Genomic DNA, 14,788 nt, shown 5'->3' on the forward strand with positions numbered 1-14,788 from the left:
TATTGGGTTCAGGTCTGGACTCTGGCTGGGCCACTCCAGGACTTTCACATAGTTTTCCTGAAGCCACTCCTTGGTTTTCTTGGCGGTATGCTTCGGGTCGTTGTCTTGTTGAAATGTAAACCTTCGCCCCAGCCTGAGATCCAGAGCACTCTGGAAAAGGTTTTCACTCAGGATTGCATCCATATTTCCCTCTATCCTGACTAGTCTCCCAGTCCCTGTCGCAGAAAAGCATCCCCACAGCATGATGCGGCCACCATTATGTTTGACTGTAGGTATGGTATTAATGAGGCGACTCTCAGTGCCCGGATTCCTCCACACATGCCTTTGGGAATTGTGGCCAAAAAGTTAAATTTTTGTTTCATCAGACCAGAGGATTTTGCTTCTTGTGGTCTGAGAGTCATTTAGGTGCTTTTAGGCAAACCCCCAGCAGACTGCCATGTGCCTTTTAGTAAGGAATGGCTTCAGTCTGGCCACTCTACCATAAAGGCCTGATTGGTGGAGTGCTGCACTGATGGTTGTCCTTCTGTAAGATTCTCCCATCTGCACAAAGGAACTCTGGATGTCCTTCATAGTGAGCATTGGGTTCTTGGTTACCCGTCTGACCAAGGCCCTTCGTCCCCGATTACTCAGTTTGGCTGGGCGTCCAGATCTAGGAAGACTGTTGGTTGTTCCAAATGTCTTCCATTTGAGAATGATGGAGGCTACCGTGCTCTTGGGCACTTTCAATGCTGCAGAAATGTTGTTGTACCCTTCCCCAGATCTGTGTCTTCACACAATTCTGTCTTGCAGGTCTACAGACAATTCTCTTGACCTCATGGCTTGGCTTTCACTCTGACATATACCATCGACTGTGAGACCTTATATAGACAGGTGTGTGCCTTTCAAAATTATGTCCAATGAATTCAATTAGGATAGGAGGACTCCAATCAAGATGTAGAAGCATCTAAAGGACCATTGATAGAAGTAGGATGCACCAGAGCTCAGTTGCAAGTGTCATAACAAAGGGTCTGAATACTTATGTAAATTGGATATTTCACTCACTAAACAGTTTTTGCTTCATCATTGTGGAGTATTGTGTGTAGATTTATGTAAATCTTCTCATGTAACGTTCTAAAATCATTTTTAAAAGTGTGCATTTCTTTATAAAATGGCCCAAAATGGCCCAGTTTCCTTATTTTCTATTTGCTTGTGTGTTTTTTATCTGTTGCTTTGTTGAAACCCACTGTGCTCAAAGTGAGCGGAAACCGATCAGCTGTTGACTTCACCCCCCCTCCATCGTGTATCGCACTGTGTTGTAAATTGTCCCTGAGCTTCTGTGACTGTGCAGACCTGAGTTTGTGATCGATGTTTGTGAGACTGACGCGCTCGTCTGATTTTAATTATTCCTGGATGTGGTTATGAAGTGGGTTTGGCTCAGTGGCACATTCTGACATTGTCTGTAGGAATGCAGAGTGAGGCTGTGTGCCGAGAGGTCAGAGGTCAAAGAGTCTGCAAAGAGAGTGATGCCACAGAGACTCTGAGGCTCAGCTCGTGCTGATGTTTAACTGCTGGATGTTTGATGTCTCCTAACTTTCTCCAGATTACTTTCATTATGGAGAAAGACAGGTTTTCTGGGGGCAAATATAATAATCTGATAGAATTAAGCCCAGCCATTTATTTATCTATATGATAACTATATGACTTACCAATTATTTAGACAGCTTCTCTCTGATCAGCTGACCAAAATAATCTCATGTTCTAAACCAACAACTTGTATCTTAGATCCCATTCCTACAAAATTACTTCAAGAAATTCTGCCCCTAATTGATAGTACGTTACTGAACACAATCAATCTGTCATTATCATCAGGATATGTACCACAGTCCTTTAAAATAGCTGTAATCAAACGCCTTCTCAAAAAACCCACCCTAGACCCGAAGGTTTTAGCCAACTACAGACCGATATCCAACCTCCTCTTCCTGTCTAAAATCCTTGAAAAAGTTGTAGCCAATCAGCTGTGCGAGTTTCTCCAGGAAAGTAATGTCTATGAAGACTTTCAGTCGGCGTATAGAGCTAATCACAGCACGGAGACAGCCTTGGCAAAAGTCACTAATGACCTTCTAATAGCTTAACAGTTAATTAGCATTAAAGGAACCGCCCTAAACTGGTATAAATCCTATTTTTCAGATCGATTCCAATTCATGCAAATTAATGATGAGTCATCTGTGCGCACCAAAGTTAACCACGGTGTTCCACAGGGCTCTGTGCTCGGCCCAATTTTATTCTCATTATATATGCTTCCACTAGGAAACATTATCAGGACACACTCTGTAAATTTCCACTGCTATGCGGATGACACCCAGTTATACTTGTCAATAAAACCTGAACAATGTAATCAATTAACTAAACTCCAAGCATGTCTCAAGGACATAAAGCTGGATGACCAGCAATTTTCTCTTATTAAACTCAGATAAAACAGAGGTTCTAATACTTGGCCCTAAACACCTTAGAGATACATTATCTAATGATATAGGTGCGCTAGACGACATTGCCCTTGCTTCCAATGAAACAATCAGGAACTTGGGAGTGATCTTCGATCCTGATTTGTCCTTTAATTCTCACTTAAAACAAATTTCTAGGACCGCCTTCTTCCACTTGCGTAATTTCTAAAAAATCAGACATGTCCTTTCTCAAAAAGATGCAGAAAAACTAGTCCACGCCTTTGTTACATCCAGACTTGATTATTGTAATTCCTTATTATCAGGCACCAGCAGTAAGTCGTTAAAGACTCTGCAGCTTGTCCAAAATGCTGCAGCACGTGTCCTGACAAGAACAAAGAAAAGAGACCACATTTCTCCTGTATTAGCTTCACTACACTGGCTTCCGGTTAAATCTAGAATAGAATTTAAAATTCTCCTCCTCACCTTCAAGGCCCTTAACAATATGGCACCATTATACCTCAAAGAGCTGATAGTACCTTATCACCCCACTAGAGCACTGCGCTCCCAGAATTCAGGCTTACTTGTCGTCCCTAAAGTCTCTAAAAGTAGAGTTGGAGCCAGAGCTTTCAGCTATCAAGCTCCTCTCCTATGGAATCATCTCCCACTTTCAGTTCAGGAGGCAGACACCATCTGTACATTTAAGAGTAGGCTTAAAACCTTCCTTTACGATAAGGCTTATAGTTAGAGCCGGTCCAGGCTTGTCTTAGACCTGCTCTTAGTTATGCTGCTATAGGTTTAGAATGTCGGGGGACACATGACACTCGGAGCTTCTCTTTCCAGCTTCTCCTTCCTCTTCTCAATCGTTATCACATCAAAGAAATTAGTATCTCATCAATACATATTACTGACTTGACTTCTTCCCCGGAGTCCCTTTGCCTTATCGTCAGGAAATAAAACGACCAGTAAATATCGTCAAGTTTTTTTTAAGAACAATCTGATGGAGCCTGAAGGAGAAATCCTAAAATTATCTATCTATATCTAGTTATGTCAAATTAAAACACATAGTTGATCTCTGTATGTCTGTACCATGAAGAGAGGAGGTGATGGATTAACCCTTTGAGTGATAATGAGTTGATCTTTTAAACTTATCCTGAGACCAACCAGTTAAGTTAGGAGGCAGATTTTTTTCTCTTTCTTTTACTAGGTTTTAAGACTAATAAATAATTTAGGTTCTTAGACAACTTCCTTTTTTCTTATAAGAACTAGACACTCGCGTAGGATTGTTTGGCCTTGGTGGAGATTTTCCTAGATATTATTTGTAAAAATATCAATCATGGTTTTTCTTGATGATTTAAAAGTTTTGTTCATTTTCTTAATCTCTCATCTTGTTAATGTTTACGTGTTTATTAAGTTGCTTTTTGTTGAAAAGTAAAAACGGAAATGTTTTTTTGTTCAGATCAAAGTTCAGGATTCATGTCTCACGTCTCTATTTCTGTGACTCTAAGTTTTAACTCTACAGATCTGCACTGAAGTGTTTGAATCTGTGACTTTTATTCGCTGCTGAAAGCAAAAGCACGGACAACCCATATGGTACAAAAAATTTATTTAGTAACAGTTTTGTAAACATTTGAGGTAAATGAACATTTACATCAACTTGTTCTTACAAAAGAATCATTCATACACAAGGCACTTCTCTTGTTTAAGACAGCTTTGAAAACAGGCTGCTGCTGCTGCTGCTGCTGCTGTTCTGAGCATCGTGAGATGTTTCCTACTCCCTGACGAGCCAGAGAAATCATGCTCTGCATGAAACTTAAAGAGGAGAGAGTTCAGAGGAGGCGTGGGGGAACGACGACATCCTGTCAGGGCCTCATACAGGGGGGGTGAGGGAGGGCCACAGCTACCCAGCTAACACGGTCTCAGCAGTGGAGTCGTCCGATGTGACGTCCCGACCAGAGAACAAACTGAGTGAACAAAAAAAACACCCCGACTGCTTTTTCTCTCTCTCGCTGCTGTTTTGTTGTTTTATTCTTTAAATCTTCAAACTCGTCCGAGCTCGAGATAAATAACAGTTCTTTTTTAAAACACTGTCTTTTCTGTGAAGAGCCGATGCGTGTTTTTATTTTTAAAACATTTTCTTTCCTTTTAGGATCATAGTGATTGTTTGACGTCACTCTCTCTCTCTCTCTCTCTCTCTCTCTCTCTCTCTCTCTCTCTCTCTCTCTCTCTCTCTCTCTCTCTCTCTCTCTCTCTCTCTCTCTCTCTCTCTCTCTCTCTCTCTCTCTCTCTCTCTCTCTCTTTCTCTCTCTCTCTCTCTCCCTCTATTTCTACCAATATTAGCATCGTAGAACAGCAATTTTCTTTCCTTTTCCTAAATGTGCAAATCTTTATCAACTACCAAAATGTAAACTTTAGGAATCAAAAAAATAAAATAAAAACAACAAAGATTTCTTTTTCTGTTTTTTTGTCATTTTAAACAAGAAACATGGATTTGGAAAAGGCTGCGTTCAGCTACACGTTGTGTCGCTGTATATTCTCCTCTCTGTGTTCCTGTTTGCACTTAAAGTCGTAAGAAACAGTGTGAAACATTGTGGGTACAGATACACCGTAGAGTACCATCCTTTTTATACCCCCCCTGAAAATTGAATTAAATTCAACAAAAATAAAAAAACAGCTGGTACCACTACATTGCTCTTTCTCCAGTGTATTAACCTGCACACGAACTGCTGAAAAACGACTGTTTCATTAAGGTACTTTAATTTATCCTGTTGTTAAGTCCCGATGTGTCCGATGCAGATGTAGCTGAATTCACATGCAGTGAATTATTGTCATAAAGGTTTAAAAGAAAAGAATCATTTAAAAGTGAGTGCCTGGGATGTGAATGAACCAAACAGCACAGTGACACGACAGAGACAAGACGACTGTGAGTGCTGATTTAAAGTTTTTTTTTCTAAAGGTTTCTAAGAATCAAGATGAACACAACAAAGTAGAAGCCTGTCGACTGCACCGCGGCGTCTCAATACTCACAACGCCAGTCGCTTTGTCGTCTTTTATTTTTTAATCGCAGCTGTTTCGCAATCACAAACTGACTACTACAGTTATGCAATTTATGAGTAAAATTCAATTCAGTGTTTAAAAAAATATCACTTTTCAGAATAAAACCCGATGAAGAGGCACGTGAAGTGTGTCGTGAACGTTTTGATCGCAATTTAGACTCATATCCCGTCAACAACCTTACTTATCTTACTTCATAATGTGGACTCTAGGAAGATTCTTTTTACTTCCATCGTCTCTGGGTGAAACCAAACTAGCCGACTTCGGCGTGTCGAGTCGGTGAGTTGCAGGACTACAGATGCTGCCATGCACAGCTACAAAAAACGCAATTCATCCCGGAGGATTCAAATTAAAAACAAAAACAGGTGATTGCAAGTGCTGCAGCTTAAAGGTCAAACACTGTCTGGCCACACATCGACTAACTGAACAACACCAGCTACTTGTGCTTCCTCCTGATTAAATGAAATGGAAATATATTCAGGCGTCGTTTGGACAAATGATCCTTTTCAGTCGGAATCATTCGTCCTTCAGGCTCAACGAAGAAGAAGAAAAAGTAGAGAAACACCATGAAATCTTCCTCCTCAAACCAAACATGATGCTAAGTCCATTTTGATGCATAACATGACAGCGTCCTCGGCTTGAATGGAGCCTTCCGACTCACTGCATCTTCACAGTTTGTGTGCATAGATGAACGCCGTTCAAAAACATAAACCTTTCCTCGACAACTCTGCAACTCACCGACTGCACGAAATCAACAGCTGCTGCTGATCGAGTCGTTTCACATTTACCTCAACGATTTTTTAGCTTTTCTTCTTTCCTGTCTCTTGTCGCCTCGCCTTCTTTTGCTGTTTGTTTTGTGTATTTTTTTTTTCTTTTTCTTTTCTTATGCATGTGTGTGATTGTTGTGTTTTTGTCTGAGAATCTTTGTATTTCGGCTGCGGTCGAGGGATGAGGGCTGTTGGTCAGGGAGGGTTCAGAGACATGAAAGTGGAAGAAGAGATTCAAACAGCCAGGTCGCTCGGCCTGGCCCTGATGCTGCTGCTCTTGCTGGCCCGACTGAGCCGCCGAGGGTCTGTACTGACCCTTACTGGAGGCTCGTGCATCTCCACCGTGGTGATGGTGATGTGGCCTTCCTCCTGCTCGCTCTTCCCCCCGCCCCAGCTGCCTGCGGTAGAGGTGGCGCCTGGGCTGCTGCTGCTGCTGGAGGCGGCAGTGGCGGTTGTGTTGGTGATGTTGGTGTTACTGGTGGTGTTGCTGGTGGGAAGGAGAAGCGCAGCATCGACGGGCGGCTGCTGCTGCTCATTGTCGGTGCTGGTGGAGGAAGAGGGGGATGGGGAAGGGGAGGTGGCCTTCATCTCCCGAGTCTGCTGCTCGGTGGCCAGATTGGCCCAGTTCTGCTGCGTGGCCAGCCTATGGTTGTTGTTGTTGCTGATGTAGTAATGGGAAGATGGCGAGGGCTGGCGGAGGGACTCCTTTTGCTGGAGGTCATCCATCTTGAACTCTGCTGCCGAGGGTACAGCTGTCGGCCCTATGGGTGGCAGGAACGCCCCGCTGCCCGCCGTAACATCTGTGTAGTTGGGAGGGTAGCTGTGGCTGGATGGGGCAGTTCTGGAGCCCGAGGCCAAACACTCAGGCTCCGCTATGTTGACGCAGCGCAGCGACCCGCGGTCAGGGGCAAACTCGTTTGTCATGCCCTGTTTTACTTTCTTCCATCCAAGGTGATAGATCTCTAACAAATTCAGCAAAAGAGACACGCAAGCCACCACAAGCATAAATATAATGAAAATAGTCTTTTCAGTGGGCCTCGATATGAAGCAGTCGACGGTGTTGGGGCAGGGCCAACGTGCACACTTGTACAGGGGCCTCAGCTGGAAGCCATAGAGGAAATACTGGCCCAAAATGAATCCCACTTCAAACAGGGTCTTGAAAATAATGTTGAACACATAAGTACGCAGCAGTGCGCCTCTGATGCGGATTTTGCCGTGTTCATCCCTGATTGGCGGCTTTTCCTTCTTGCCGCCGCCTCCTCCTCCTCCTCCAGCATCTCCACCATTTCTATAAAGGAGTTCTTTCTCCTCTTGGAACCTGTTCGCTTTGCGCAGCTCCTCCTCCTTCTCTTTCCGCTTCTCCTCCATGCGGACTATGTGCAGCACGTGGCCCAGGTAGATGAGGGTCGGCGTGGACACGAAGATGATCTGCAGCACCCAGAAGCGGATGTGCGAAATTGGGAAGGCCTCGTCGTAACAGACGTTCTCGCAACCGGGCTGCTGGGTGTTGCAGGTGAAGTCGGACTGCTCGTCGCCCCAGACCTCTTCAGCCGCGGCCCCCAGCACCAGGATTCTGAAGATGAAGAGGACAGTCAGCCAGACTTTGCCGATAACCGTTGAGTGCTCCTGAGCGTTCTCCAACAGCCGCCCCAGAAAGCTCCAGTCGCCCATGCTTCAAGATTTTCTAGCCTATGGAGAAAGTACAGGCTGGAGTGGACGAAGAAGGAGGGAATGTCAGAAACAGAGAGAAGAAACAGTCAGAGAGAGGTGAAGAAAGTTGTATGAAACGAGTATTAGGTGTGGCCTTACCCAAAGGTTAAACACCCTACACACACGAACACACGAGACGACAAAATGACATGGATGAGAGCGGACATGTCGACCACGACTCCACATATTTGTCTTTTTCATAAAACGCTGGGCAGAACACGGCCTTTTACAGAAAAACTGCCACGTCGACGTTGGATATCAAAAACAAATCAATTCACAAGCATTCGCTTCAAACACAGACGCTTTTCAGCAGCTGGTGTGTAAACCACCTGTTTAACCCTGGTTCACTGTCCCTCTCTCTCTCTCTCTCTCTCTCTCTCTCTCTCTCTCTCTCTCTCTCTCTCTCTCTCTCTCTCTCTCTCTCTCTCTCTCTCTCTCAATGTCAGGCCTATCTCGCTCTCTCACCTGCTCGCTCCACTGCCCAGCAGGCATGTGCTGAGATCAACATTATAATGTTCGAAAACAGCATTTAGGAGAGATGGGGCTCTGGTGTGGCATACACACATGTGCACGGACACACACGCACATACACACACAGACAAATACCGGCATTCACACGTGCACACATCCTTTCTTCCCTCTCTCCGTTCCACTGTAACGCTAAAACCACACACATCTCTATTTGTTACTGTAATTACAAAAGATAATTGATCATGATAATAGTAATATATTTATGAATTGACAAATTCTGATGAGACTTGCGAGTTAAACATTTTAAAATGTGTAGATTTAGACAGATTACATTATTTTCATTATCAATTCATCTTAGAGGCTTTTTTCTTTGATTTATCGAAATATTTAACATCAGGCACACGCTGATGTCTTCAAACAGCTTGTTTTGTTCAACCAATAATATCAACTCTATATATTTATTCAAAAAATTAGATAAATATAAGATAACATATTCTCACATTTTAAAACCTGAAACCAGAGGATGTTTAGCAAAGTTTTTACCATAAACTCACACTATTCATGCAACAAATCACCAACACACAGAAGAAGAAAGAGAGGAGAAACTTACTAAAATATTCTTGTATTAAAGGTAATAAATCCATCGACTAGGGTTCACAATATGTATAACACCTGGAAGAGAAAGACGTTAAAGTCAAATGGTTATTCATTCAATTTCAGTATTATTTCAAATGAAGAAACAGTGAGAGTTTAATATTTTAAACTAAAATGCCTCCAGATGTCACGATAAAAACATTTTCTATAACTTAATAAAACTGAATACCATTATGAATGACCTATTAAATCCATAAGAGTGTGTTTTCCAACTACAGTTTGCATTTGAAATATCTGATATAAATGCAGAGATGTGTAAATATTGGGGAGATGAACTCAAAAATTAAACCCAGGGAGTCAGAACTATTTGATTTTATCTTCAGAATCAATAACTGAATACATTTCTCTGGGGTTCTCAGGTATTTGAGGCATTTATGTCGCATGTTGGTGAATGTAACAGACAGAGCCAGGTTCAAATACAAAGCCATAGCTGCAGGTTCACAATACAGAGTGTGCCAGAGTCCCCAGACTCCCTTTAACGCGCCAGGAGCTTTGTCAGGCTTTTGTCTCCCTCGTTAATTTACCTTATAACAGGCCCTGCTGCGTTTACTTGCTCTTTCTCCACTCCCACATAACATGCACAGCAGTGTTCATCTGTCATACCTTCAGACCGGAGATGTCATACTTAAACACGAAAAGCAAATCCTTGTGCCATCACCGGTGCCATCATCAGAGCGCGTAGACCTCCTGTGGCTGCAACGACCCCCTGTCTCTCTGCCTCCCTGATCCCAAACCCCCGCAACCTGTCGCCTCTCTGACAACTCCTCAAACTCTTTTTCTAAAAGCTGCCACACAAACTCAGTCGTGCACACTCTTCTCCAGGCGTGTGGTCAGGTCTGCTCCGTCCCAGGCCCGTTCAACGTGCGCAAAAGTTCTCCCTTGTTGTTGTCAGTGTTTGGAGGCGGCTTGGAGTCGGAGATGGGGCTCGGTCAAACGGAGCTGCCTCCCGTTTCCAGCCATGTCTGGACTGTCACATTGTGTGACCATGCATGAGTGAATCCACAGAGTCATCAGCCTGTCCGGAGTCACACCACGCCCCTGCCAACCTCCCCAAAACCCACTCCAGCGTGTGCGTAAAGGTTGTCGCAAAATGTGCCATCAGAAAACTTTGCTCTAAAATCTATCCGAAGTAAAAACAAAAAAGTCATGAAAAGTTTTCCTAAAGTTGTTAAACTCCAGTAAGAGTAAACTTACAATTATAAAATATTAAAAGTTTTAGGTGAAAACTAATGTTCAATGAGCATAAGGTGACAATAAATGTGATGCTTTAGATTCACTGTCCAAATATAACATAACTTTAAACCTGATGTTTGGTGTGTAAAAAGAGCAGATTGATGAATAAATAAAAAGTAATAAAAGCATGTTATTATTAATATTGGATATCAAAAATGAAAAATGAATAAAAGAAAGACAAAAACATTCCCTGTTAGTTCCACCCAGTGGGAGGCTGCAGGCAGACATAGCATCATATGAGGTGAAGTGACACAAAACAATGAACCACACAGTTTCTGGTTTTACTGATTTATGACCAAAAAAACAGTCTCAAAGAGCAAAATGACTTCAAGGATCAAAGTGCAAGTGTAAAAAAAACCCATCTTAGGTACAAAACACAATCATAGACATTTCATTTCCTTCTCACTTATAGGAAGCTGTTAAAAAGCAGAATATCTCAGAGTGTGGAAGAGAAAAATGTTCAGAACGTCTCAGGAGGATCGAGCTCGTCCCTGATTTTTGATTTGTGACGGAGGACAAAGACTTTTGTCACTTTGTGGTTCCTCACATCGAGAGGCCGAGCGGTGATTGGTGTTGTGGCTAAAAAAAGGCACATCCTGAAAGCTGATACAGGCAGTCAGGTCACACACAGACACACACAGACACACACACACACACACACACACACACACACACACACACACACACACACACACACACACACACACACACACACACACACACACACACACACACACACACACACGCTGTGACAACAACACAAGTCTTAATAACACAGGAGCAGGTCTGGGCTGATCAGTAAAGCCGCATATCAGTGTTTTAAAAGCAGGATTACTGTGACAGAGACCCAGCAATAATGTTAATGATGAAGCAGTTGTTGAAGTTTTCTGCTTAACATGATAATCCTGCTTTTTCAATTAAACTCAGCAGGTAACAGCAAATTCAGTTCTTTGCAAGCATTTCACATTTATGCAACTTCTGACAGAAGCATGACAACATCATGTGCACCCTAAACATTTACAATTCTCATGTTCGTACCAAACGACATGTAAGTGTTAAAATACGCAACATATTCTCGGTGTTTAGTTTTTTTCCTCTCAAGAAAAACTTCAATTTCAAACACTTTCAGTTCAAGTAAAAAGACTTTGTGATTTGATCGAACAGCAAAGAGCCTCACATCTATCATTAAACCACTGTGGAGTTTTAGATAAGATTCAACATTGTTACATAAATTCTTTTTCAGTGTAATTGTACCCTGTGCAGCACAGCCCTCAGTAGTTATTAACACACGCAAATAAAAAAAAACTAAATCATTAAAAGAAAGTCATTTAACAAATGTCAAACTTGATTTTGTGCTTGATTTTGATTTAACAGCATAAACTCAGCTTTTTTTTAAAAATCAAGAACTGTAAAACATGTACTAACATTTAAAATTAAATGTCTGTTAAACTACACACTGAAAATCATCACAAATTTTGCTTCATTTGTCATTAACTTCATTTTTCTTCTGTAACACTTAAACAGTAGGATTCCCACTGTCACCAGCAGATGTCAGTGTGGACTCATTCTGCTCTGGTTTGGTACAGTACGGCACATGCAAGCAAACCTCAGTGTGAACGGTAAACGGAGACGAGGACAAGGACGCGTACGACAGGAATAGAAAATCTACGCTTGTTGGGTTGATCTGTGACTTTTTTTATGCCAGGAAGGAACGAGAGACATGGGACCTCCTGTGTAAAATTTGAGGCCATGTGGGGGAATAAAGAGCAAATCAGAATAAATACAGAGACTGATGTAGAAATCCCAACAAAACAGATTTCTGTTAAATGTCCTCGTCTCAATACCAAACAATATGCACAAATGAATGATGCATTGTGGGTACAGTTTATGGGTTTCTCGTCTTTCGCTCAAGTCCACTCTGATGGCTGCTCTTCAACACGCGGTCTTGTTGCTGGATGAATCTGTGCATGTGGACAGCAGCATCTCATTCTTCTTATTCAGCGCATTGTCCCGCTTCACGCCATCCGTGAAACGCTTCTTATTAGACCTGGCTGAGCACCTCATGAGCGCCTTGCCGATGAGGTAGCCCAGCTCAGCCACGTTCAGGATCATGCAGATGGATGACGAGGCCACCATGAAGATGGTGAAGATGGTCTTCTCTGTCGGCCGGGAGATGAAGCAGTCCACCTTGTTGGGACAGGGCCACTGCTCACACTTCACCAGCCGCGGCATCTGGAAGCCGTCGTAGACGAAGTAGAGTGCATACATGAAGCCGCCCTCAAAGATGAGCCTGAAGAACAAGCTGCAGGTGTAGGTCCACCACAGTGGGCCTGTGATCGGCAGACGCCTCTTCTTCAGCATCTCCAGGTCACTGTCAGTCGTCTTCTCTGTGCCGTTGGAGGCCAGCATGCTCCTCTTATCCCCACGCTTCCTGTAGGCCACGTGCATGGCCACCAGCAGAGCCGGCGTGGAGACGAAGATCAGCTGCAGGCACCACAGGCGGATGTGTGACACAGGAAAGAAGTGGTCGTAGCAGACATTTTTGCAGCCCGGCTGCTGCGTGTTGCACGTGAAGTCAGACTGCTCGTCCCCCCAGACGCTCTCAGCAGCCAGGACCAGAATAGTTATGCGGAAGATGAAGAGGACAGAAAGCCAAATCTTTCCAAGACTGGTGGAGTGTTTGTTGACGCCGCCCAGCTGGGCGTAAAGCACCCCCCAACTCATTGTGGCGAAGAGGACTCTGAAGGGTCAGACGACCTGGGGAGGGCATGAATTCAGAAGAATGTTAAAAGCCTGGAAAACTAAAATTCAGCGAGTCACAAACAGAAGTGCTAACTGCCTGAAATGGTGTGTGCAGCTGTTCCATTGTTCCTTGGATGGACACACAGGATTCCCCCCCCCCACATTCTTTAAAATAGTGAAATACAGCCCCTTCAAGTGTGTTTGTTGTTTTTTTTGGAATGAGGAATATACAAAAACTATGAAACAACAACTAAAACTACAATTTCCACCAATCTATGTGGAGGGATGAGGCCTGGGCCTGAGAGGAAACCACTACATTAAGGTACAGATCCAGGTTAATGTTTTTTTTTTCTTCAACTATTTTTTTCAAGAGAAACTAGAGTAGACCTCAGTAGAGCTCACACCTCCACCAAGGCCCAACGGTCCCCTTATGAAACCACATTTAAATTCGCTGGATCCAAAATATTGATTTGGATTCGTGTAATAACACAAAAATAACACTGCTTAATAACACAGATTAAAACGTAAACTCATCGTAATAAATTTGGATTACTGGGTTTATGATTGTCCCACAACGAGGCTGAAACTGACTTTGATTTTAGGTTTTGTATTATGTCATCTGTTGTCTTGAATTAAAATGAGATCTTATTAATTCGCTTTTTGTCTTGGATGTTTTGTTTTGTTCATTTTCATCTTCCCAAAGCACTTTGTTACATCTGTCCTTTTTTAAACCCTCACAGGAGTCTTTTTGTGTTCTGCTTTTTTTTCTGTCAGAGGAGATGTAGCCCCCATCCCCCCAAAAATCTGTGCACGCCACTGCCTGTAACTATGCTCTAAAGAATCCAACATGACTTCACCACTTTAACACTTGTGTGATTATTATCACTCACCGCCTGTTATTAGCACCATCCTCACTTTTGGGTTAAATGGGTTAAATTATAATCTATAATCTGTCTCCGCTCTGTTTGGTAACATATGTGCTTCATGGCAGTGACATCATAAATAAACAGAAGTGAGAAAACAGAAGAATTGAGAAGTGAGGATGAGAACGGAAATAAAATTCTTCAAATACATTCCAAATATTTCCTCTCCCCTTCAGTCTTTTGCTTTTCTTAAGAACAAAGATTATAATAAGACATATTAACACTGACAGTGAGAATATTTGTTGTAGCATGTTTAAAGGCAGTTTGGCGCTTTTAGATCTGAATCAATAAATCTGATTTTAGGAATGTAGTATTTTCTGTTTCTGTTGACTTGAAGTTGTTTTTTTTTCCTTTAGTTTTTGCGACACAGACACAAATGATGATAAACTGTCGAATCTGAAAGTTACTAAATGAAAATACGTGTTATCATCAGTAATAATAAAAGGATCTCGTGGAGTTAATGTATGTGAGGAGAGCACATCATGAACTCACCTGTCTGTAGTTTATAATAAAATAAAAAGTCAGTAGTTGTCCATGGAGGTAAAAGTCCTGAGTCCCTCGCGCTGCTTCAGAATCAAACCTCAGCTCGCGCTCCACTCGTCTTAAAGCGCGAGACACCTGTAACCTCAGGGGGGAGGGGCCAGAGCAGCCAAGGGGCGGGGCCAGCAAAAAACTACAATGGATGAAACGTTCCTACGACCAAAGTGATTGAAATCGGTTTAGACTTGGATTGAGGATCAAAACACAGATTTCACTGTTTTTATTGAGCTTTATAACAAAAATGTCAGCATTGTTAATCGTCATGGAGAGGCCCTTC

At 42.7% G+C, this 14,788-nt stretch overlaps 2 protein-coding genes across 2 annotated transcripts; both read right to left on the minus strand.

Moving 5' to 3' along the window:
• Positions 1 to 4,676: 4,676 nt before the first annotated feature.
• Positions 4,677 to 10,063, minus strand: gja3 (gap junction protein, alpha 3). The gene is made up of 3 exons (XM_035173644.2): positions 9,677 to 10,063; positions 9,030 to 9,091; positions 4,677 to 7,945 (listed from the first exon to the last, which is right to left on the minus strand). The coding sequence occupies exon 3, from the start codon at positions 7,907 to 7,909 to the stop codon at positions 6,473 to 6,475; it is 1,437 nt and encodes a 478-aa protein (XP_035029535.1). The 5' UTR covers positions 7,910 to 7,945; positions 9,030 to 9,091; positions 9,677 to 10,063; the 3' UTR covers positions 4,677 to 6,472.
• Positions 10,064 to 10,578: 515 nt separating this feature from the next.
• On the minus strand, positions 10,579 to 14,577 carry gjb8 (gap junction protein beta 8). Its single transcript, XM_035175235.2, has 2 exons — positions 14,464 to 14,577; positions 10,579 to 13,063 (listed from the first exon to the last, which is right to left on the minus strand). The coding sequence occupies exon 2, from the start codon at positions 13,028 to 13,030 to the stop codon at positions 12,239 to 12,241; it is 792 nt and encodes a 263-aa protein (XP_035031126.1). The 5' UTR covers positions 13,031 to 13,063; positions 14,464 to 14,577; the 3' UTR covers positions 10,579 to 12,238.
• Positions 14,578 to 14,788: the final 211 nt, after the last annotated feature.

Source organism: Hippoglossus stenolepis, chromosome 13 (assembly GCF_022539355.2).
Source record: "Hippoglossus stenolepis isolate QCI-W04-F060 chromosome 13, HSTE1.2, whole genome shotgun sequence".
In the NCBI taxonomy this organism is placed as follows: Eukaryota; Metazoa; Chordata; class Actinopteri; order Pleuronectiformes; family Pleuronectidae; genus Hippoglossus; species Hippoglossus stenolepis.